This window comes from Bubalus bubalis, chromosome 10, assembly GCF_019923935.1.
Source record: "Bubalus bubalis isolate 160015118507 breed Murrah chromosome 10, NDDB_SH_1, whole genome shotgun sequence".
NCBI lineage: Eukaryota > Metazoa > Chordata > Mammalia > Artiodactyla > Bovidae > Bubalus > Bubalus bubalis.
This window is the reverse complement of record NC_059166.1, coordinates 70,377,346-70,400,929: the sequence shown is the minus strand read 5'-3', so window position 1 is coordinate 70,400,929 and position 23,584 is coordinate 70,377,346. Positions and strand designations below refer to the sequence as shown.

The window sequence follows — 23,584 nt, the reverse complement described above, 5'->3', positions numbered from 1 at the left end:
TATTATTGAGTGTCTACCATGTGCTGGGCCCTGTATGAGATACTGGATACAGTCAAGTAACCTTATGGACATAATCTCTATCCTTGCAAAGTTTTAAAATATAATGGAGAAGGTGGACAGTAAACAAAAAATTAATGGTGAGAGATATTAATAAACGCTGTGAAGAAAATGAATAAGTTCTCTAAGGAACTTACACATTTAAAGCCAAAACCAAATACAAACAGGTTGAAAATACTCTAGTATCAACATCAGTAGGGTAACATAAAGTGATCTTTAGACTTTTTCAACTTTGGGCTCAACAGAGTAGCCCGGGTAAGAAGGAATAGGCTTGTCACTAACATAAGCATTGTGTGCAGAATGTTTACTAGGGAATGTGGGGATACAGGAACACAGTTTAGAAATTTGTGAAGAAAGTTTATTTTATAAATTAAGCATTACTTATTCATCATTGAGAAAAGGAAGCTTAGCGCTTGTCTTGGACTATATATGTGCACATCAAAAAACTGAAAAGTGAAACATTCAATCAGCCAATTGTATCAACAACTTGAAAGTAGTGATTCAGCAGATTTGTTTTTTTCAAAGAATTTATAATTTAGCTTGATACTGAAAATGGCTTTCAAGTATGTGCAACTTAGACAAAACATGAAAGCCTTATAACTTTTTTATAACTCCACTGAAGATAAGTGTGGGAGATTCAATTAATACATAAAAAGAAGGCTGAGACAGAGATTGGATACTGAGGCTAATCCTTTGGGATTTTTATTTCCTTGCCTAATTTACAATTAGGACTGAGCTGGGCAAAAGAAGTATTTGTATAACTGGAACAGTATATCAGAGTTAAAAGAGAAGATGATGAAATGCTATATTAGCATTCCATGTGAGACTGTGAAAAGTAGATCTCAATGGCAACCTAAATTACTAAAGTTCTCCTCTTAGAGAGGGGAACACACACACACCCTCAAATTATAACAAAGTATTTATTTTAATAACAGCATTTTTGCATGACTGGCAGAAAAAAAAGAGAAAATGAAAATAGCTTTGCAAAATGAACACTTGGTCTGTTCTGTTTTGAACTAATGAAACAGTATAGACTGTTTCTGCTGCTTAACTTCACTGGGGAACAGCAATCCTTCCCTTCATTTTGTGGTCAGTAAGGTAAGTAGGTTTTTTTAGAGTGCTGATCTAGTTGTGATCTGCTTTGCAAGTGATGAGAAGTACTTTGTGGGTCTTTTGACTGGTGGCTTTAAATGACGACTGGATATCAAGCAAATGATGAAGTTGTTAGTGGAAGATTAGTGAGAATGATTGGAGGTACAAATGGATAACAAAGGCTGTATCATTATCTTGGAAAACATTCCCTTGTTTCCTGGGAAGCAAGGCTCCAATCAGTTCTAATAGACAGTAGTGCTTAACTTCTCTGTGGGAAACAGACTCTGAGAATCTGATAAAAGCACTGCCTGCTCTCCCCCCCAAAAACACACACATGCATGTCCACTCAAAATTGTTATACAATTTTAAGGGATTCACAGACTTTCATGGATATACTAGGGTGGCCTGAGTAGGATAATGTCCCCTATGTTGAACATTCAAGAACACTAACTTTCAAATGCTAAATCTATATATTACACACAAACAAAATGCTAGGAGAGAACTTTCAATTACAGGCAGGAGTACAGCAAATGGTGTATGATGGGGCAGAAGTGTTGCAGTGATAACTGACAATTCAGCGAGGAGTACACAATGATGGAAGACAGACAAGGTGAGTAAACAAAGAGGAACAAAGGAACTGGCAGATGAAAAATTGCAAGAACACCAAAATTTGACTCAATTATTTTATAATCTTCTTAAGAACCAACTCTAAAATTACTTACATATTTGAAATCCAACTACTTTCAAAATTTGAAATTCAAATACTTACATATCTGAAATCGCTCAGTCTTGTCCAACTCTTAGCGACCCCATGGATTGTAGTCCATGGATTATTCAGTCCATGGAATTCTCCAGGCCATAATACTGGAAAGGGTAGCCATTCCCTTCTCCAGGGGATCTTCCCAACCCAGGGATTGAACCCAGGTCTCCTGTATTGCAGGTGGATTCTTTACCAGCTGAGCCACAAGGGAAGCCCAAGGATACTGGAGTGGGTGGTCTATCCCTTCTTCAGTGGATCTTCCCAACCCAGAAATCCAACCAGGGTCTCCCACATTGCAGGTGGATTATATACCAACTGAGCTATCAGGGAAGCCCAGAAATCCAACTAAATGAAATCAATTATTTAGCTATGCAGCTAACTAGTTCCATTTGTGATTTGGGCCTCGGCCATCTAATTTTACCTCTAGCTGAAGTTTGCTGTACTTTGTGATGTACGATACAGTGGTATCCCTCCAGCATCCAATGGTACTTAAACATCATATGCATTGATAATTTGATTATTGCAAGTGGGCAATGATAGTAATAGCCCATTTGAGATGCTGATCATATCTAGTAACCACTGTAGCTCAGATTAGCTCACTGGGCTGCAGCGACTCACCCTACCAAAGTGCTATAAACTAATGATAGTGCAAAGCACGCTTACTCATTGATTTTACATCCCTTACTGTACTTGTCCAAGCAGGGTGATGGTGTCTGTATGAGAATTACTTGGCTAGTGCTATCACTTCTGTGCTATCACCTTTAAATGGTACTAGCTAGATATGTCTTCACATGAAGAAAATTTCAAAGAAATATAGAACCTTGAGATCAGAGGAGGAGCAAGCTAGTGGGGTGCCATAATTATAGGCATGTAGACAGAGTTATCGGAGAAGGCAATGGCACCCCACTCTAGTACTCTTGCCTGGAAAATCCCATGGCCAGAGGAGCCTGGTAGGCTCCAGTCCATGGGGTCGCTAAGAGTCGGACACGACTGAATGACTTCACTTTCACTTTTCACCTTCACGCATTGGAGAAGGAAATGGCAACCCACTCCAGTGTTCTTGCCTGGAGAATCCCAGGGACGGGGGTGCCTGGTGGGCTGCCGTCTATGGGGTCGCACAGAGTCGAACACGACTGAAGTGACTTAGCAGCAGCAGCAGACAGAATTATAATATAGAGCCTGAACCCTTGCTTATACTATACACAGACAAAACAAGTGAGACGCAATGACTCAATAATCATCAGGTCCTAACTATCATGATTTAAGCTATTTATAAAGTAGTTCATTGAAGGGGAAGGATTGAAAGGATCAAAGAATTTAGAAAACTTTATGGAAACTCACAGAAATCAAAGAGAAGAACATCTACTATGAATAGCCACCTGCAGCTTATCAACACCATAACTAAAATACTCTGTCCATTTCCAGGTGAGTTATGAATCTACTGCAGAAACCCTAAGTGACAAAATTCAGTTTCCTTCATTTTTATGGACAGTGCCCAGTGACTTCTACCAAACTAAAGCAATGGCCCACCTGATTCAGAAATCTGGACAGAATTGGATTGACATCCTAACCACAGATGACGACTATGGACTCTCAACACTATTGCAGTTCAAACAGCAGCAAATAATGTGTGCACAGCCTTCAGAGAAGCTCTCCCAGCCTTCCTCTCAGATACTACCATCGAAGTCAGGATCAATCAGACACTTGAGAGAATCATAGCAGAAGCTGAGGTTAATGTCATTGTGGTATTTCTGAGTCAATTCCATGTTTTCAATCTCTTCAGTAAAGCCATTGAAAGGAATATAAATAAGACCTGGATTGCTGGCTAGAGCTGGTCAACATCCACCAAGATGGCTACCATTCCTGATGTTAAAAGGATTGGCAAAGTTGTGGGGTTTACCTTTAGAAGAGGGAATGTGTCCTCTTTCCATTCCTTTCTTCAAAATCTGTGTGTGTTTCCCAGTGATAACAACAAACCCTTAAATGAATATGCCATGCTCGAATCTGCTTGTGCAGTGATCTGAGTCAATGTGTCTCCAACTGTTCTCAGGGCACTTTGGCCACTAAGGACTCAGAAAGGAACTTCTTCCTGAAAACTGACTTCCTGTGGGATTACACTGAACTGGGACTTGTTCACAGTATTCAGCTAGCAGTACTGGCCCTCGGTTATGCCATTCAGGATCTGTGACAAGCTTGAGACTTTCAACCATGGGAGGTAGTAACTTCAATAAGGTTGAGACTTTCAACCATGGGAGGTAGTAACTCACAGATACAAGAAAATTCCCCTACCATCATTTCTTTCTTTCCTTTAATTTGCAATATTGCTATAAACTGCTCTAAATTTTATTTATTTTGTAAGTAGATACTGTCAGTGTTGAATAACCTTCATTTCTATTATTAGTTCTTTGTTCTTAAGCATAAGAGTTATTTTACCTTCACCTTCTATTCTTTTCCACCAAAGTTGTATGCTCTTATTTTCCAAGAGGATTCTGCTGATAGTGTTATTTTCCTTTAGCTTGTGGATTTATATCTGATCTTGCAGTTTTTCAAAATTTCATACAAATTATCTTTTGATGCTCTTAACAACACAAGACCAGGCGTGTTTAATGATCCCTTTTATTATTGCTAAATATTGTGGGTAAGGAAACCAAAGCCAAAAGTACTAGACTCCAGTCTGGGTCTTCTGACTCCATACCCTTTGGGTGATTACAGCCCAACACCTCCAGTTAGGACTCTTTCTTAGGGCAGTCTTTCTAGGACTCCAGTCTTCTTCAAAAGAATGTTATTAGGTCAATCATAACAAGTCCTGTGTTATCTCAGGTTTAAATGAACCACTATTTGTGTAAAAGAAGTCTCTCTTTCTTCTCTTCGATTAGTTTGTAGAAACTCTAATTAGAGTGGCCCTATTTAGTGAAGATTATCCACTGTGTCTTTAAAATGTCCATAAACAAGGCATTTAAAAGCAAACGGCTGCTTTATATGATAAATTTAACTCATCAAAAACAAATTTCTCAGCATTCAAACTTGTCTGTCTTAAGGAAGAATCATGTTCCAAAAATTTATTTCTTTTAAATTTGTTAGGGGAAAAAGGTAAAATGGAATAAGATCCAGTTTTTTCTGATCACATAAGTGATCAGAACAGGGCTGAATCAGTCCAGGGCTGTTTCTACTTGTGTCATTTTACTTTAAACACCCACAACCACAAGCTGCAAGGTTTGAGGTGATCAGTTTACATTTGGGTGAATCATGTGATGGTCAGAGGGTGTTTTAAGTTGCTCATATTAAAAGTAGTTTTCACTTTGTAAATGCAAGGCAAAATTAAAAACAAAAACTAATGAAGAGGTACGACTAGAGATTACGGCTTTTTTTTTTAACTAAAAGTCTCTTTAAAATATACATTACTACACACACACACACACACACACATGCATATTTATATGTCTAGTTATTTTAAGGTGGCTATTTGAAAGCATACTCTTTGTAGTGAAAAACTTTAATGATGGATTGGTTTTTTAAAAGAAACACCTATATGTTAAGTGGACCAACATAATAAAACATACTAGATGAAATTTTAAGAGTGAGAGCTAGTAATGGAGAGAAAACAGACAATCAGAGACAGATGGGATAAAGGGGAGGAGCTATAAAGAGACTCATAAGAAAAAAGAAACACAAATAGCAATAGTTACTTATCCTCTGGGAAAGTATTTAAAATCAGGAATAAGTCTCAAACATTCTGAGGAAAGCTCTTGAGAAAGTACAATCGAAGCAGCTCTTCTAAAATGTTTTATTTAAACACTGGGAGCCCGGGGTCATTCTTTATTCACCCCCTGGGACATGGTTATCCAGAAACAGACAGAAACAGCCTGGAAATGAGGAGTAGAGGAGTGTCTTGTTCCTTTGATCACCAGTGAGCCAAGTCCCTGCCAGATCCAATAGGACAAATACAATAATGCAAACTATTGTCTTTTTAGGAAGAAATCTCCATATAGATATTAAATTGAAAAGATCAGCAATATTTAGGGTTACTAATCAAGGATATATTCCTCAAAATTATTTTGTCCCCTGGCAAAATTCACTAATACTTAAATAATACTTTCTGAGTGGTTTTAGATTCAAATAACTTCAAAGGAGTTAGTTTTCTCCAGTGTTTGAGGATAATCCTTACTTTGGCTCCATATTTGGTGATATCTGTGAGCAGTATTCAGGGAGAGTGCAATCATATTTGTTTTACTGCAACAGATTATTTTATGTTCCTCAAATGTGTGTGAGGACTATTACCTCCTTGTCCCGAATAGTGATTATGGTTTCCTTGTTTATTTTCCTTTATTCTGGATCAGGTACAAGGTAGTGAGTGATGTATGTGGGACAAGAGAATGTATAAGAGTCAAACTACTATTCACACAATTATTTGCCAAATATTTATTGGATGTCTCAGTGTTCCGGCCATGGTGTTGAATTTTGAAAATATCATGGGCAACGAGATAATTCTCTTGCTGAAGGAGTCATGTGTCTAGAGGAGTAAACAGTCAAAGAATTAAGGAGCTGATTACAGTGAAGAATAATGCATTACAATGTTTCATATAAATACAAGATGGCAGAGAAAATTCTCCAGAGATCATGACATCCCTGGTGAATATGATAGATGAGTGAGAGCTAGGCAGGACAGAAACACTCCAGCAAAGTCACAGAGAGAGAAAGTGTGGCATCTTCAGGGATCAGAAAGTAGCACCACAGAATTGGAGTCTTCTGTGGAAATTACAGAGTGGAGGATTAGTGAAGTATCCATCATTAGGGCTTGACAATCAGAGCATCTCAAACTCTGCTGGAGTGTTAATTACCTGGTAATCTTATTACCATGTTGATGCTAATTCAGTAGTTCCAGTAAGAGGGACCTGAAAGACTGCACTTCTAACAACCTCTCAGATGATTCTGATTATCGCTGGTACAAAGGCCACCCTTTCAATGAAAAGTCTGCAAGCTATGTTTAAAGGTTTGGACTTGAGAAAGCAAAGGGGAACCAATTAGAGCTATTTTTAGACGGAAGAGTGATGTGACCTACCATTGTAGAAATGGTATTTCTACTGCAATGTGCATTGATTAGATGAACACAACACTAGACAGAGAAAGTTTGTTAATCCAGGCATACAATAAGTATGCCTTATACGTCAGGTATAAGTACTACAGGTACTAAGAATGTGACAATGAGGATAGAGCGATGTATACTTGAGAGGTAAGATGAAGAGTCTTTGGAGATAGATTGGATGTAAAGAATGACAGGGAAAAGCAAAGATGCTGCAAATGATTCTAAATTTTGGCAACTGGTGCCATTTATTGAGTTGAAAATGCAAAGAAAAGTGAAGGTCTGGTAGAGAGAAGAAATATTAAGCATTCCATTTTGGACACGTTGAATTTGAAGAACTTGGAGAAGGAAATGGCAACCCACTCCAGTGTTCTTGCCTGGACAATCCCAGGGATGGGGGAGCCTGGTGGGCTGCCATCTATGGGGTCACACAGAGTCAGAAACGACTGAATCGACTTATCAGCATAAGACATTCAAGTGCAATGGTCTGGAAGTTAGAGGAGATATTGGGACTAGAAGGGAAAGATTGTGAAGTGATGAGGCCAATAATAACTAATAATTTTTAAGGCTTACTAAACTAAGCCTTGGGGCTTCCCTCACATCTCAGTTGGTAAAGAATCCGCCTGCAATGCAGGAGACCCCAGTTCAATTCCTAGGTTGGAAAGATCCACTGGAGAAGGGATAGGCTACCCACTCCAGTATCCTTGGGCTTCCCTTGTGGCTCAGCTGGTAAAGAATCCGCCTGCAATGTGGGAGACCTGGGTTCGATCCCTGGGTTGGGAAGATCCCCTGGAGAAGTGAAAGGCTACCCACTCCATTATTCTGGCCTGGAGAATTCCATGGACTATACAGTCCATGGGGTCACAAAGAGTCAGACACGACTGAGCGACTTTCACTTCACTTAACAAACTAAGCATTAACATACCTCATCTCTAATCTTTAAATATGGTAGATCCACAGATTCATGTTCACTACATTTCATCCTAAAGAACTGGCAAGAGGAGGTTTTACTGGTGACTGAGACTTACAGCAGTTTAGAGATGGGGGGACCTCGATTGTAAGGATCTGGGGCCCATCAATAACCATAGAGTTAGCAGCAAAATTCTCCCAGTCTTAGTCATGTGCTTTTGCTACACCATGGAAAACTTTACAAAAGTAAAAGACATAGGTTGGGTGCCAGATAGAGATGCAAGGGTGCTTCCTCTGCAAGTCTCTGCTTGACATACATAGATATCTTTTTTCCCAAGCACAGCTCACTTACAGAGTTGCAGTGGACAGCAGAGCGGCTGAGGACACGGAAAACAACATCAACCACAGCAGCTTAATGGGAGTGGCCTCCTGACCTTGTGTTCTCAAAAATAGGTCATTACCATACTGAGGTGGATTATATAATCAAGGAAATGCAAATCCTACTCTCTAAATATTTTTGGGTCAACTTATCATGAGGGTCAGAGTCTTGATGAAAAACAAATGAATAATGGATGGAAGAAGTCTTTAACAGCTTAATAATCATAGCATTAGTGTTCAGAATTTAATCCAGAGCAAACATTCAAAAGAATATTTAACAAGTAATGAATGCACTGGTTTGGTTCCATCCTCTTTCCTGTAAGAACAAATGTGGAATTGTGCCATTTTATTTACATCATACAATGTTATCATTATTTACGGAACATAAATGTGTCAGAAATTTACCCTGTAAAACCTAATTAAATACAGGAAAAAAAGCTCATGAAAATTATAGTTCAAACAAGAGAATGGAAGAGGATTTAAGAAATAAGAAACTAGGGCTTACATGTGTATATTGCTTAAGGAACGAATGGAAGAAAAACCAATACACAGGTAGAGTTGGGAACACTGAAAGCTTTTTTTTGCCCATTTTTGTTTCCTCCATATATTTTTTTTTCTTCCAGGCAACTGCTGCAATAAGACTTTTTTGGTTAATTCCACCATGTTAGATCTGATACTCTGCTTCTTTAAAGTAATACAATTAAATTTGAATTAATTAAAAGAACTAGAAGTCTGTGAAGACATATAATAAAATCAATACACATGCTTAAAGATTTTGCTAAAGTTATATTTGGTCATTGACCTGACTATTATAGCTAATATATTCACTTAAAATACAACTTGAGGAGGAGGAGCCAAGATGGTGGAGGAGTAGGATGGGGAGAACACTTTCTCCCCCACAAATTCATCAAAAGAGCATTTAAACGTCGAGTAAATTCCACAAAACAACTTCTGAATGCCGGCAGAGGACATCAGGCACCCAGAAAAGCAACCCAACTCTTCGAAAGGAGATGTTTTATCAATGGTGCTGTATAGAAGGAGAAGTTTTGAAACTACTGTAAAAATAAGACCGATAACTGGAAGTAGGAGGCTTAAGTCCAAACCCTGACTCCAGGGAACTCCTGACTCCAAGGAACATTAATTGACAGGAGCTCATCAAACGCCTCCATACCGACACAGAAACCAAGCACCACACAAGGGCCAACAAGTTCCAGGGCAAGACATACCAAGCAAATTCTCCAGCAACAAAGGAACACAGCCCTGAGCTTCAAGATACAGGCTGCCCAAAGTCACCCCAAAACCATAGACATCTCATAACTCATTACTGGACATTTCATTACACTCCAGAGAGAAGAAATACAGCTCCATCCACCAGAACATCGACACAAGCTTCCCTAACCAGGAAACCTTGACAAGCCACCTGTACAAACCCACACACAGTGAGGAAACGCCACAATAAAGAGAACTCCACAAACTGCCAGAATACAGAAAGGACACCCCAAACTCAGCAATTTAAACAAGATGAAGAGACAGAGGAATAGCCAGCAGATAAAGGAACAGGATAAATGCCCACCAAACCAAACAAAAGAGGAAGAGATAGGGAATCTACCTGATAAAGAATTCCGAATAATGATAGTGAAATTGATCCAAAATCTTGAAATTAAAATGGAATCACAGATAAATAGCCTGGAGGCAAGGATTGAGAAGATGCAAGAAAGGTTTAACAAGGACTTAGAAGAAATAAAAAAGAGTCAATATATAATGAATAATGCAATAAGTGAAATTAAAAACACTCTGGAGGCAACAAATAGTAGAATAACAGAGGCAGAAGATAGGATTAGTGAATTAGAAGATAGAATGGTAGAAATAAATGAATCAGAGAGGATAAAAGAAAAACGAATTAAAAGAAATGAGGACAATCTCAGAGACCTCCAGGACAATATTAAACGCTACAACATTCGAATCATAGGGGTCCCAGAAGAAGAAGACAAAAAGAAAGACCACGAGAAAATACTTGAGGAGATAATAGTTGAAAACTTCCCTAAAATGGGGAAGGAAATAATCACCCAAGTCCAAGAAACCCAGAGAGTCCCTAACAGGATAAACCCAAGGCGAAACACCCCAAGACACATAGTAATCAAATTAACAAAGATCAAACACAAAGAACAAATATTAAAAGCAGCAAGGGAAAAACAACAAATAACACACAAGGGAATACCCATAAGGATAACAGCTGATCTTTCAATAGAAACTCTTCAAGCCAGGAGGGAATGGCAAGACATACTTAAAATGATGAAAGCAAATAACCTACAGCCCAGATTATTGTACCCAGCAAGGATCTCATTCAAGTATGAAGGAGAAATCAAAAGCTTTTCAGACAAGCAAAAGCTGAGAGAATTCTGCACCACCAAACCAGCTCTCCAACAAATACTAAAGGATATTCTCTAGACAGGAAACACAAAAACAGTGTATAAATTCGAACCCAAAACAATAAAGTAAATGGCAACGGGATCATACTTATCAGTAATTACCTTAAATGTAAATGGGTTGAATGCCCCAACCAAAAGACAAAGACTGGCTGAATGGATACAAAAACAAGACCCCTACATATGTGTCTACAAGAGACCCACCTCAAAACAGGGGACACATACAGACTGAAAGTGAAGGGTTGGAAAAAGATTTTCCATGCAAATAGGGACCAAAAGAAAGCAGGAGTAGCAATACTCATATCAGATAAAATAGACTTTAAAACAAAGACTGTGAAAAGAGACCAAGATGGTCACTACATAATGATCAAAGGATCAATCCAAGAAGAAGATATAACAATTATAAATATATATGCACCCAACACGGGAGCACCGCAGTATGTAAGACAAATGCTAACAAGTATGAAAGGAGAAATTAACAATAACACAATAATAGTGGGAGACTTTAATACCCCACTCACACCTATGGATAGATCAACTAAACAGAAAATTAACAAGGAAACACAAACTTTAAACGATACAATAGACCAGTTAGACCTAATTGATATCTATAGGACATTTCATCCCAAAACAATGAATTTCACCTTTTTCTCAAGCGCACATGGAACCTTCTCCAGGATAGATCACATCCTGAGCCATAAAGCTAGCCTTGGCAAATTCAAAAAAAATAGAAATCATTCCAAGCATCTTTTCTGACCACAATGCAGTAAGATTAGATCTCAATTACAAGAGAAAAACTATTAAAAATTCCAACATATGGAGGCTGAACAACACGCTGCTGAATAACCAACAAATCACAGAAGAAATCAAAAAAGAAATCAAAATTTGCATAGAAATGAACGAAAATGAAAACACAACAACCCAAAAACCTGTGGGACACGGTAAAAGCAGTCCTAAGGGGAAAGTTCATAGCAATACAGGCACACCTCAAGAAACAAGAAAAAAGTCAAATAAATAACCTAACTCTACACCTAAAGCAACTAGAAAAGGAAGAAATGAAGAACCCCAGGGTTAGTAGAAGGAAAGAAATCTTAAAACTTAGAGCAGAAATAAATGCAAAAGAAACAAAAGAGATCATAGCAAAAATCAACAAAACCAAAAGCTGGTTTTTTGAAAGGATAAATAAAATTGACAAACCATTAGCCAGACTCATCAAGAAACAAAGGGAGAAAAATCAAATCAATAAAATTAGAAATGAAAATGGAGAGATCACAACAGACAACACAGAAATACAAAGGATCATAAGAGAGTACTATCAACAATTATATGCCAATAAAATGGACAACGTGGAAGAAATGGACAAATTCTTAGAAAAGTACAACTTTCCAAAACTCGACCAGGAAGAAATAGAAAATCTTAACAGACCCATCACAAGCACGGAAATTGAAACTGTAATCAAAAATCTTCCAGCAAACAAAAGCCCAGGTCCAGACGGCTTCACAGCTGAATTCTACCAAAAATTTAGAGAAGAGCTAACACCTATCCTGCTCAAACTCTTCCAGAAAATTGCAGAGGATGGTAAACTTCCAAACACATTCTATGAGGCCACCATCACCCTAATACCAAAACCTGACAAAGATCCCACAAAAAAAGAAAACTACAGGCCAATATCGCTGATGAACATAGATGCAAAAATCCTTAACAAAATTCTAGCAATCAGAATCCAACAACACATTAAAAAGATCATACACCATGACCAAGTGGGCTTTATCCCAGGGATGCAAGGATTCTTCAATATCCGCAAATCAATCAATGTAATACACCACATTAACAAATTGAAAAATAAAAACCATATGATTATCTCAATAGATGCAGAGAAAGCCTTTGACAAAATTCAACATCCATTTATGATCAAAACTCTCCAGAAAGCAGGAATAGAAGGAACATACCTCAACATAATAAAAGCTATATATGACAAACCCACAGCAAACATTATCCTCAATGGTGAAAAATTGAAAGCATTTCCTCTAAAGTCAGGAACAAGACAAGGGTGCCCACTTTCACCATTACTATTCAACATAGTTTTGGAAGTTTTGGCCACAGCAATCAGAGCAGAAAAAGAAATAAAAGGAATCCAAATTGGAAAAGAAGAAGTAAAGCTCTCACTGCTTGCAGATGACATGATCCTCTACATAGAAAACCCTAAAGACTCCACCAGAAAATTACTAGAACTAATCAATGACTATAGTAAAGTTGCAGGATATAAAATCAACACACAGAAATCCCTTGCATTCCTATACACTAATAATGAGAAAACAGAAAGAGAAATTAAGGAAACAATTCCATTCACCATTGCAACGGAAAGAATAAAATACTTAGGAATATATCTACCTAAAGAATCTAAAGACCTATATATAGAAAACTATAAAACACTGGTGAAAGAAATCAAAGAGGACACTAACAGATGGAGAAATATACCATGTTCATGGATTGGAAGAATCAATATAGTGAAAATGAGTATACTACCCAAAGCAATCTATAGATTCAATGCAATCCCTATCAAGCTACCAACAGCATTCTTCACAGAGCTAGAACAAATAATTTCACAATTTGTATGGAAAAACAAAAAACCTCGAATAGCCAAAGTGATCTTGAGAAAGAAGAATGGAACTGGAGGAATCAACCTACCTGACTTCAGGCTCTACTACAAAGCCACAGTTATCAAGACAGTATGGTACTGGCACAAAGACAGAATATAGATCAATGGAACAAAATAGAAAGCCCAGAGATAAATCCATGCACATATGGACACCTTATCTTTGACAAAGGAGGCAAGAATATACAATGGATTAAAGACAATCTCTTTAACAAGTGGTGCTGGGAAATCTGGTCAACCACTTGTAGAAGAATGAAACTAGAACACCTTCTAACACCATACACCAAAATAAACTCACAATGGATTAAAGATCTCAACGTAAGACCAGAAACCATAAAACTCCTAGAGGAGAACATAGGCAAAACACTCTCTGACATACATCACAGCAGGATCCTCTATGACCCACCTACCAGAATATTGGAAATAAAAGCAAAAATAAACAAATGGGACCTAATTAACCTTAAAAGCTTCTGCACATCAAAGGAAACTATTAGCAAGGTGAAAAGACAGCCTTCAGAATGGGAGAAGATAATAGCAAATGAAGCAACTGACAAACAACTAATCTCGAGAATATACAAGCAATTCCTACAGCTCAACTCCAGAAAAATAAATGACCCAATCAAAAAATGGGCCAAAGAACTAAACTGACATTTCTCCACAGAAGACATACAGATGGCTAACAAACACATGAAAAGATCCTCAACATCACTCATTATCAGAGAAATGCAAATCAAAACCACTATGAGGTACCATTTCACACCAGTCAGAATGGCTGCGATCCAAAAGTCTACAAGTAATAAATGCTGGAGAGGGTGTGGAGAAAAGGGAACCCTCTTGCACTGTTGGTGGGAATGCAAACTAGTACAGCCACTATGGAGAACAGTGTGGAGATTCCTTAAAAAACTGGAAGTAGAATTGCCTTATGACCCAGCAATCCCACTGCTGGGCATACACACTGAGGAAACCAGAAGGGAAAGAGACACGTGTACCCCAATGTTCATCACAGCACTGTTTATAATAGCCAGGACATGGAAGCAACTTACATGTCCATCAGCAGATGAATGGATAAGAAAGCTGTGGTACATATACACAATGGAATATTACTCAGCCATTAAAAAGAATACATTTGAATCAGTTCTAATGAGGTGGATGAAACTGGAGCCTATTATACAGAGTGAAGTAAGCCAGAAAGAAAAACACCAATACAGTATACTAACGCATATATATGGAATTTAGAAAGATGGTAACAATAACCTTGTGTACGAGACAGCAAAAGAGACACTGATGTATAGAACAGTCTTATGGACTCTGTGAGAGAGGGAGAGGGTGGGAAGATTTGGGAGAATGGCATTGAAACATGTGAAATATCATGTATGAAACGAGTTGCCAGTCCAGGTTCGATGCACAATACTGGATGCTTGGGGCTGGTGCACTGGGACGACCCAGAGGGATGGAATGAGGAGGGAGGAGGGAGGAGGGTTCAGGATGGGGAACACATGTATACCTGTGGCGGATTCATTTTGATATTTGGCAAAACTAATACAATTATGTAAAGTTTAAAAATAAAATTAAAAAAAAAATACAACTTGATTTTCTTACACTGTATCTGCCAAAGGGGGAAATAACTGAAGGAAGGAAACATTCATAAAAGATTAACTGAAAAAAAAAATTAACTGAGAAAAAACAGAGGAAGAATAACTCTATTCAAGTAGAATAACTTCTGCCTTGTTCCATAGATTTTGCACCCAACAAAAACCACAGAAGCATCACAGGTACAGATGCGATGGTATGTGCTTAGCCATGATTATATATCACATTAACGGTGGAGCCAGAACTCAAATGTTCTCCTCCTTCTCAGTCTAGGATTCTCTCCTGCACCACAAGTTCAATATGGCTGCCTCATGTGTCAGTAAAACATTTTCTGTTCTAGCTGTACTGCATACAAGTTCTCATTGTACAAACTGAGTAGTAAGAAGAGTAATTTTTCATTATATTTCTTTCTTCTCAGGTTAAAAAAATCATTTTCTGAACTAAATTGGAAATAGAATTTAGAGGTCTCTTTATTATATCCTGGGGCTTCCCCAGTGGTTCAGTGGTAAAGAATTCACCTGCAATGCAGGAGACATGGGTTTGATCCCTGGGTTGGGAAGATCCTCTGGAGGAGGAAATGGCAACCCACTCTGGTATTCTTGCCTGGGAAATTCCATGGACAGAGGAGCTTGGCTGGCTATAGTCCATAGGGCTGCAAAAGAGTCAGAAACAACTTAGCACTAAACAACAATTGCTATACCCTCTGTTACTGAAACAGACTTAAAAACCATTGGTGATAGTAAGATTCCCCACCTCCCATCCAATGAGTATGGACTCAGAGGGAGGTCACTAGCAGTTACTCTGTGCTCAGTTGTGTCCAACACTTCTGTGACCCCATGGACTGTAACCTGCCTGACTCCTCTGTCCATGGGATTTCTCAGGCAAGAATGGAGCGGGTTGCCATTTCCTTCTTCAAGGGCTCTTTCTGACCCAGGGACTGAACCCATGCCTCCTGCTTTGCAGGTAGATTCTTTACCATGAAGACATCTGGGGAGCCCTAGAAGTTACATTAGGTCCACCAGTTAAACTTCTCAGGTAGGGATGCACCCAAGAACAGGGTGCGTTTGTTACTGAACTCTCTCTGGGTTTGCAGCTCTGTCACTTCAGCCTTCATTTTGGGGCTGGTGAGCATGACAATTCCTGGCTTGGATCACCTGCTGAAACTTGGGTCAAAGACCCAGGCTGAGTGTGACTCTAGAGGGAAAGGATGAATTTTCCTGCTTCCAAATGGCACCTTGATTATGGCTTTGAGTCAGAAGAAAAAAAAAAAGAAAAACACAGTGAGGATAATTTAAACTAATATATCATTAGGTGCAACAGAAAGACTCCATAATGAAAGTCAAGATGTGTATCTTCAGAGAAGGTCTTTCACTCCTTGGCTGGGGTCCTCCTCTGAGAAAAGAGGAAGATGATCCCTGCTAAGTGTGCTTCGCTGAGTTGTTATGGAGTAAAAGGGCATCACAGATTTGAGTATTAGAAAGTAGCATATGAATGTGAGGTGACTTTTTTACTTGATAGATTCAAAGCATTTTCATTTATTTGCACATCATCCCTGTCAGCTAATTATAGGTATTTAAAAGTATTAAGCTAATCTTTATTAACCCTTAATCTGTTCCTGCTGCTGCTAAGTTGCTTCAGTCGTGTCCAACTCTGCGCGACCCCATAGACAGCAGCCCACCAGGCTCCCCCATCCCTGGGATTGTCCAGGCAAGAACACTGGAGTGGGTTGCCATTTCCTTCTCCGAATCTGTTCCTGATGCTAGGCTAAAGTGTTCATATACATGTGTGTGCTCAGTCGTGTCCAACTCTTTTGTGACCTTATGGACTGTAGCCTGCCAGGCTCCTCTGTCCATGGGATTTTCCAGGCAAGAATACTGGAGTGGGTTTCCATCTCCTTCTCCAGGGTAACCACCCAATCCAGGGATCGAACCCACATCTCTTATATCTCCTGCATTGGCAGGCAGACTCCTTATGCTGCAGCCACCTAGAAATAATTACATTTAATTCTTACAACAGTCCTATTAAGTATAATAGGTTTCATTTATCTCAACTGAGGCCTAGAAATAAGTTGTAAATGTCAAGATCACACCACTAATGAAATTTGGAACCAGAATTAGAGTGGCATCTGCTCTAGAGGACCCATTCTGAAAGTATGCAAAGTGGAAAACATAAAGGTGCTCAGATTTCAGTTCTGTAAGTAAGAGAATTTATCTCCATAAACATTAGCTTACTTTCTCAAATTCACAGAGCAAGACATCAGAAATTCTCAACAATTCTCAAATTGTTGCCTAGTAGTTAAGAACTACTAGTCCTCAAGTAGTTCTCACACTCATTGATCCAGAATATCCTTTTTTCTCATTTTTAAGTGATATTCCTTGCAAGGATAGTGTTATAATTGGGATAATGGATACACTTAAAATATTTCTATCAGTCTTTATTTCTGTTTTTATTTTTCATAGTTACTTGCTGTACTGAAAAATGTCACATTCATGGAGGGCTGCTGCTGCTAAGTCACTTCAGTTGTGTCCGACTCTGTGCAACCCCATAGACAGAAGCCCACCAGGCTCCCCTGTCCCTGGGATTCTCCAGGCAAGAACACTGGAATGGGTTCCCATTTCCTTCTCCAATGTTTCCAGTGGTCATGTATGGATGTGAAAGTTGGACTATAAAGAAAGCTGAGCGCCGAAGAATTGATGCTTTTGAACTGTGGTGTTGGTGAAGACTCTTGAGGGTCCCTTGGACTGCAAGGAGATCCAACCAGTCCATCCTAAAGGAGATCAGTTCTGGGTGTTCATTGGAAGGACTGATGTTGAAGCTGAAACTCCAATACTTTGGCCACCTGATGCGAAGAGCTGACTCATTTGAAAAGACTCTGATGCTGGGAAAGATTGAGGGCAGGAGGAAAAGGGGACGACAGAGGAAGAAATCTTTGGATGGCATCATCGACTCGATGGACATAGGTTTGGATGGACTTCGGGAGTTGGTGATGGACAAGGAGTCCTGACATGCTGCGGTTCATGGGATCGCAAAGAGTCAGACATGGCTGAGCAACTAAATTGAACTGAACTGAATGCATGAAAGTGAAAAGTGAAAGCAAAGTCACTCAGTTGTGTCTGACTCTTAGCAACCCCATGGACTGCAGCCTACCAGACTCCTCTGTCCATGGGATTTTCCAGGCAAGAGTACTGGAGTGGGTTGCCATTGCCTTCTCCAATTCATGGATGGAGGGAGTTCATTTCATTTTGATGCCCTTGGAGCTATGAATACTGGATACAATATTGTGCTCTGGAGGGAGATCAATGGCCACATGTCTATCACAAGATGGTACAATATGACCTGAAGAATGATGTCTTCATTGTCACAAATCAAGAAACAAAAAATGAGCATAGGAATCTTAAGGTAATTTTGTATTGGCTGCTTTGTAGCATTCAAATCAATTGATACTTCAACTGCAAAAGTCCTTGTCCCCACCAGACCCCTCAGTGGCCCTACTGCCTGTTCAATGTTCCCAACTTCCCTCCTTAAATTCCATGGTCAACTTGTATATTACTGCCTTGTACACACCCTCAGTTTCCGTGCCCAGCTCTCTATTCATCATTCATTGGACCAAAGTATAATCCTGATTATATTAAACTTTGTCTAACCAATACAGCTGATCTTGGCAAAAACAAACAAACAAAAAACCCCACCTACTTTGCTAACTGTTCTCACTTAAAATTCATGATCTCTAACTTCCATTGGGTTCTAAATGCTGTTGGGAAATCAGACTAGTATCCCAGCCCATTCGTTTGTCTACCACCCTAGATGGTTATTTATACTTTCTTGTCTGTCCTTTTACTCCAGCACACCTTTCCCATCTTCACTTTCAGTGGATCCTGCTTCCTATTTGACTGACAAAACTGAGACAATCACAAGGGACTGACTGCTTCCACCACATCTATGCTGCGTCGCTGCTTTCCATCTGGCACTGTGCGTGGGCTGTCCATGCTTCAAGCCAAGGTCAGCTCCTCTGAATCCCAGTGCCTTTTACTTGCTCAAAGATGTTTCTCTGGCAATTCTCCACTCTCTTCTGCACCCTCAAGTATTTTCTCTTCTATGTTTTCTAAATAGTGATACAAATAAGTTGTTCTTCCTTCCATTTTAAGAAAAAAAAATCCAAAGAACTGTATTGATCCCCATCTTCCTCCTTTGTATACTGCCCATTCCTGTTTCCCTTTACGGCAAAACCCCTTGAAAAAGTTGAATATATTCACTGGCCTCAATTTCTCTCCTCCCATAAATTCTTTTAAATTCTTTTCAGTCCATCAAAATTATTTCTCTTTGGTTAATAAATACAAACATCATCTTACTTCGCTTACTGGCTAATTATTCTCCCCTCCATGAAATGCTTTCTGTATTTGCTTCCATGACTCCACACTCCCTGGGTTTTCTTCTTCTGTCTCTGGCCACAACTTCTCAGTCTCCTTTGCCCTTTCCTTACCATTCCTGCTCCCTCTGAATATTGATAGACCCAGAACTCCGAACTGCTCCTTTAAAAAAAATTTTTTTTATTTTGGCCACACCCTGTGGCATGTGGGATCTTAGTTCCCAGACCAAGGATCAAACCTGTGCCCTATAAACTGAAAGTGCAGAGTCTTAACCACTGGACCACCAGGGAAGTTCCCTGTTCTTCTTTTCTATCTGCACTTTTCCTTAGTGATCTCATCCATGCACTTAGACAATGTCATTATATAGAAAGCCGATGATGCCAACATTTTTATCTTGTGAATTTCAGCTCAAGTAAATATACAACTGTCTATCTGACATCTCTACCTGGGTGTCTAATAGTTTTTCATCTTAACTGATTATCTCCAAGACTGACCTCCAAAACCTACCTGCATCCCAATAAATGGTAACTCATTTCTCCTAGCTGCTTATGAAAAAATCCTAGTGGGATCCTTGTCACTTCTCTTTCTGTCACACTTCATAGCCATTCTAGGTTACACTTTCAAAATACACAGTCTACACTTTTGTCCTCTACTCCATTGCTACCACCACCCTGATCCAAGCTCCAATCACCTCTCACCCAGATTCATTTTCTTATTGCTATCTTTTACGTGAGGAGAGAGAAAAAAACTGTACAGCTGGGAAGAAAGGTTTCACTTTTATCCCCATAATGATGTTCAGCTTTATCTCATAGTTCAATCCTTTTGTGTCTTCTGAGCATCCTTTAGGAGTGTGGATACTCTGGTCTAAGTTTTCCCTGAGGAATCTACAGGGCAGATATCCTGTCTGCTGAAACCCCAGATCAGACATAGCTGTAGTGAAGACAAGAAAGCCAGCATCTGTGAACACAGCTACTAACCTTGGCTACTTTTCTCTCTCACTCAGATCATTTTCATGTCCCAAAGAAAAGACTAGTTAGCTAAGGGCTTCATTTTCCAGGCTAGGAATAGCTGTTAAGACACTCTAGAGAAAGTCTCATTTACTTGTTCAGCTTTGGCTTCCCAAGGTAAGAGTGAGACAAAAAAAAAAAAATTTATCTCACAAGATGTGCCATGAGAAAGGGATTAGGAATAAAAAAAAAAAAAGCTGAAATGCAAAGAGTTACTAGCTATATTGAAAAGAGATGGTTCCATAAAAGTAGAGTAGTATGTGTGACTCATATCATGACATGCAGAATTAAAACTGAAATTCTCAAGATGAATTAAATATTAAATTTTATTTATGTATCAAGGGTTATCTTTTTAACTAATACTGTAATGGGTTTAAATGATAATTTTCCATTATTTTGTTTTTCAAGATTAGACACGGCATGCTCCTTGGACGCCATGATTAATAACCTTCATCTAAAGTATATAAAAGTCCAATGATTCTTATATAGTTGAACTCTTCATATAGCACAGGATTGAAATTTTCCAAAACATCATTTCCTCCATTAGTTCCACCACTACACATTTTTATGTCTGCTAGTGACTTTTTAGAAGAGTTAATTTCCTTATTTGCTTACAAAATTTATTAATGTGACAAAAACTGTATTCTTCCTGAGCAGTTTCACTATCTGAAATACTTTCTATTTAAGTTGTTGAAATTCCTCCAGATGACAAAGAATTTTTACACTATGAAGAAAAAAAGACCAAAATACTATTTTGCAAATAAATCTTTAAATTAAATCAGAGATATTATAGTTAGGATAAATCTTTTTAAAAACTTATTTGGAATTTCTTTTCACTTTGCAGAAAATTCAATCTAAATTCTTCAAGGAATGCAGTCCTGGGCAAATGAAGAAAACCACAAAAAGTCAACATACTTGCTGCTATGAATGTGTGACCTGTCCTGAAAATCACTATAGTAATCAGACAGGTAATATTAATTACACTCCCTACAACATGCATAGTGATACACCTGAACCATTTCTCTTTAAGCTGATTTTTTAACATGGATTCTATTTAGTTTATTTTTTTCATTTCAAAAAATAAAAAGTGTTTTATGCTTCTGCAGCAGATGAATACTCAATACCTAACAGATGTAAAAGTAACTTCACTTCCAAGGGAAGATGTTGTTCCTCTACTGGACTTCCTCTCCCAGCACCTCTTAAAATAATGCAAGTTCTCTGTGAATTTTTGTCTATGTATCCCACACAGACATGTCTGATTTGTAACTGAGGCACAATAACTATAGATAAATAAATGCTGAACTAACTAAACTGAGTATGATGAAAACCCAGAGGTGTGCATACTCTAGAGATCTCATTATTCCTACCAAGAGGGACTAGTTCAATCAGCTCAAGATTGAAGGTTCAAGATTACAGGACCCGTAAGGGATCAAGAAAGGGCTTGAAATATGTCTGGTACCAAAGTTCTTATTCTTGACAGTCCCTGAACTGCCACCTATCATAGCAAGTTCATAAGAGGCTAGCATCTATCTTGAGTATATTAATTTTCTAAAGACTCATGGCCCAGATGAATTTTTCTCTTTTTCTTTTTTCTCTTCCACTCTTACTGTTCCCTCACTGTCCCTCTTTCTTTATTACCTTCCTGGGTCATGTGCATGCTTTATTTTAATAAGTAACCAATGTGACAATTATCTATATCCATTTTCCAGTCAGAACTCTCACTGAGGAGTCTCATTTGTAGCACTTGGGGACAATCACCTGGTTTAAATATTTGCAATGTAACCAAATCTGCTGTGTCTTTTACATACGGATCATTGCCTTTTATACAACAACGAAACTCACTGGGCCCCTGTAGGGAGCACAATGTGCTTTGAAAGGAAATGGAGTACCTTGACTCCTTGGCTATCTTGCTCCTGGCCCTCTCTCTGCTGGGAATTCTGTTTGTTCTGGCCATTGGCATAATATTTACAAGAAACCTGAACACACCCGTTGTGAAATCATCCGGGGAATTGATGGTCTGCTACGTAATCCTCTTCTGTCATTTCCTCAACTTTGCCGGCACAGGCTTTTTCATTAGAGAACCACAAAGCTTCACGTGTAAAACCAGGCAGACACTATCTGGCATGAGCTTTACTCTCTCCATCTCCTACATTCTGATGAAGTCCCTGAAAATTCTGCTGGCCTTCAGCTGTCCAAGCTGCAGAACTTCCTGAAGTGCTTCTATAAACCCATCCCCATCATTTTCACTTGCACGGGCATCTGGTTGTCGTTTACACCCTCTAGCTCATCTTTGCAGCCCCTGCTGTGGGACAGAATGTCTCCTTGCCCAGAGTCATTATCTTTGAATGCGAGGAGGGGTCCATTCTTGCATTTGGCTCCATGCTGGGCTATGCTGCCATCCTGGCCTTCATGTGCTTCATTTGTGCCTTCAAAGGCAGGAAATTCCCTGAGAATTACAATGAGGCCAAATTCATAACATTTGGCATGTTCATTTACTTCATAGCTTGGATCACCTTCATCCCCATCTACCACGTTTGGCAAATATATGCTGGTTGTGGAGATCATCATTATTTTAATATCTAAATATGGGATCCGATGTTGCATGTTCTTCCCCAAATGCTATGTTATACTTTCTAAGCAAGAGACTAACACAAAATCTGTCTTTCTCAAGATGATTTACAGTTACTCTCCCCACAGTGCAGGCAGCCTTGCCATGAGCCACAGCAACATCACAATAACCAACCACACCTCTGCTGGTGGGTCTGCAGTCCAGCAGAAAAGCAGAGATCTTCAGGTACAAGGCTTTGCACACATATGCAGAGAAAATGCTATGTGCAGACCTAAAGCTTTGCCTCCAAAAAGAATCTCAAGTATATGAATGAGTCCTTAAGACATGGTATGTTTCAGAATGAAATGTTTTCTAGGGTCTTTGCATTTAAGATGTGCATTTACTTCCTGAACAAACATACACTATGTGACTTCACTACTACTACCTGCACCAAATTTCCCCCTGTTCAACCACCTGTGTAACAAAGTAAATAAAGCCCTCAACCTGAAACTCCCTTCATTCCTTAGCCACCCCCATCAGCCTCCATCTTTACCTCCTTCTTTTTCGGCACAGAGCCAAAGGTATCTTTTCTATTGAAATCAACCCGTAATGCATCATCCTTATTCCATTCTCTATAACCTCTTCTCAAACCTCTTTGTATGGGTTCTCCTTCTCTCTTGAGCAACTTTACCTTCTAGCCTTATCTGCTGAACA

The 23,584-nt window shown here is 39.0% G+C and overlaps 1 protein-coding gene across 1 annotated transcript; it reads left to right on the top strand.

Annotated features, from left to right (window-relative positions):
• Window positions 1-1,247: 1,247 nt before the first annotated feature.
• Window positions 1,248-23,460, top strand: GPRC6A (G protein-coupled receptor class C group 6 member A). The gene is given in 12 exon segments (XM_044924569.2): window positions 1,248-1,295; window positions 3,335-3,497; window positions 3,500-3,639; window positions 17,408-17,447; window positions 18,176-18,262; window positions 18,265-18,347; window positions 21,167-21,290; window positions 22,127-22,192; window positions 22,195-22,509; window positions 22,512-22,580; window positions 22,583-22,850; window positions 22,852-23,460. Coding segments are annotated over 12 exon segments (1,752 nt in total). The 3' UTR covers window positions 23,201-23,460.
• The last annotated feature ends 124 nt before the right edge of the window (window positions 23,461-23,584 follow it).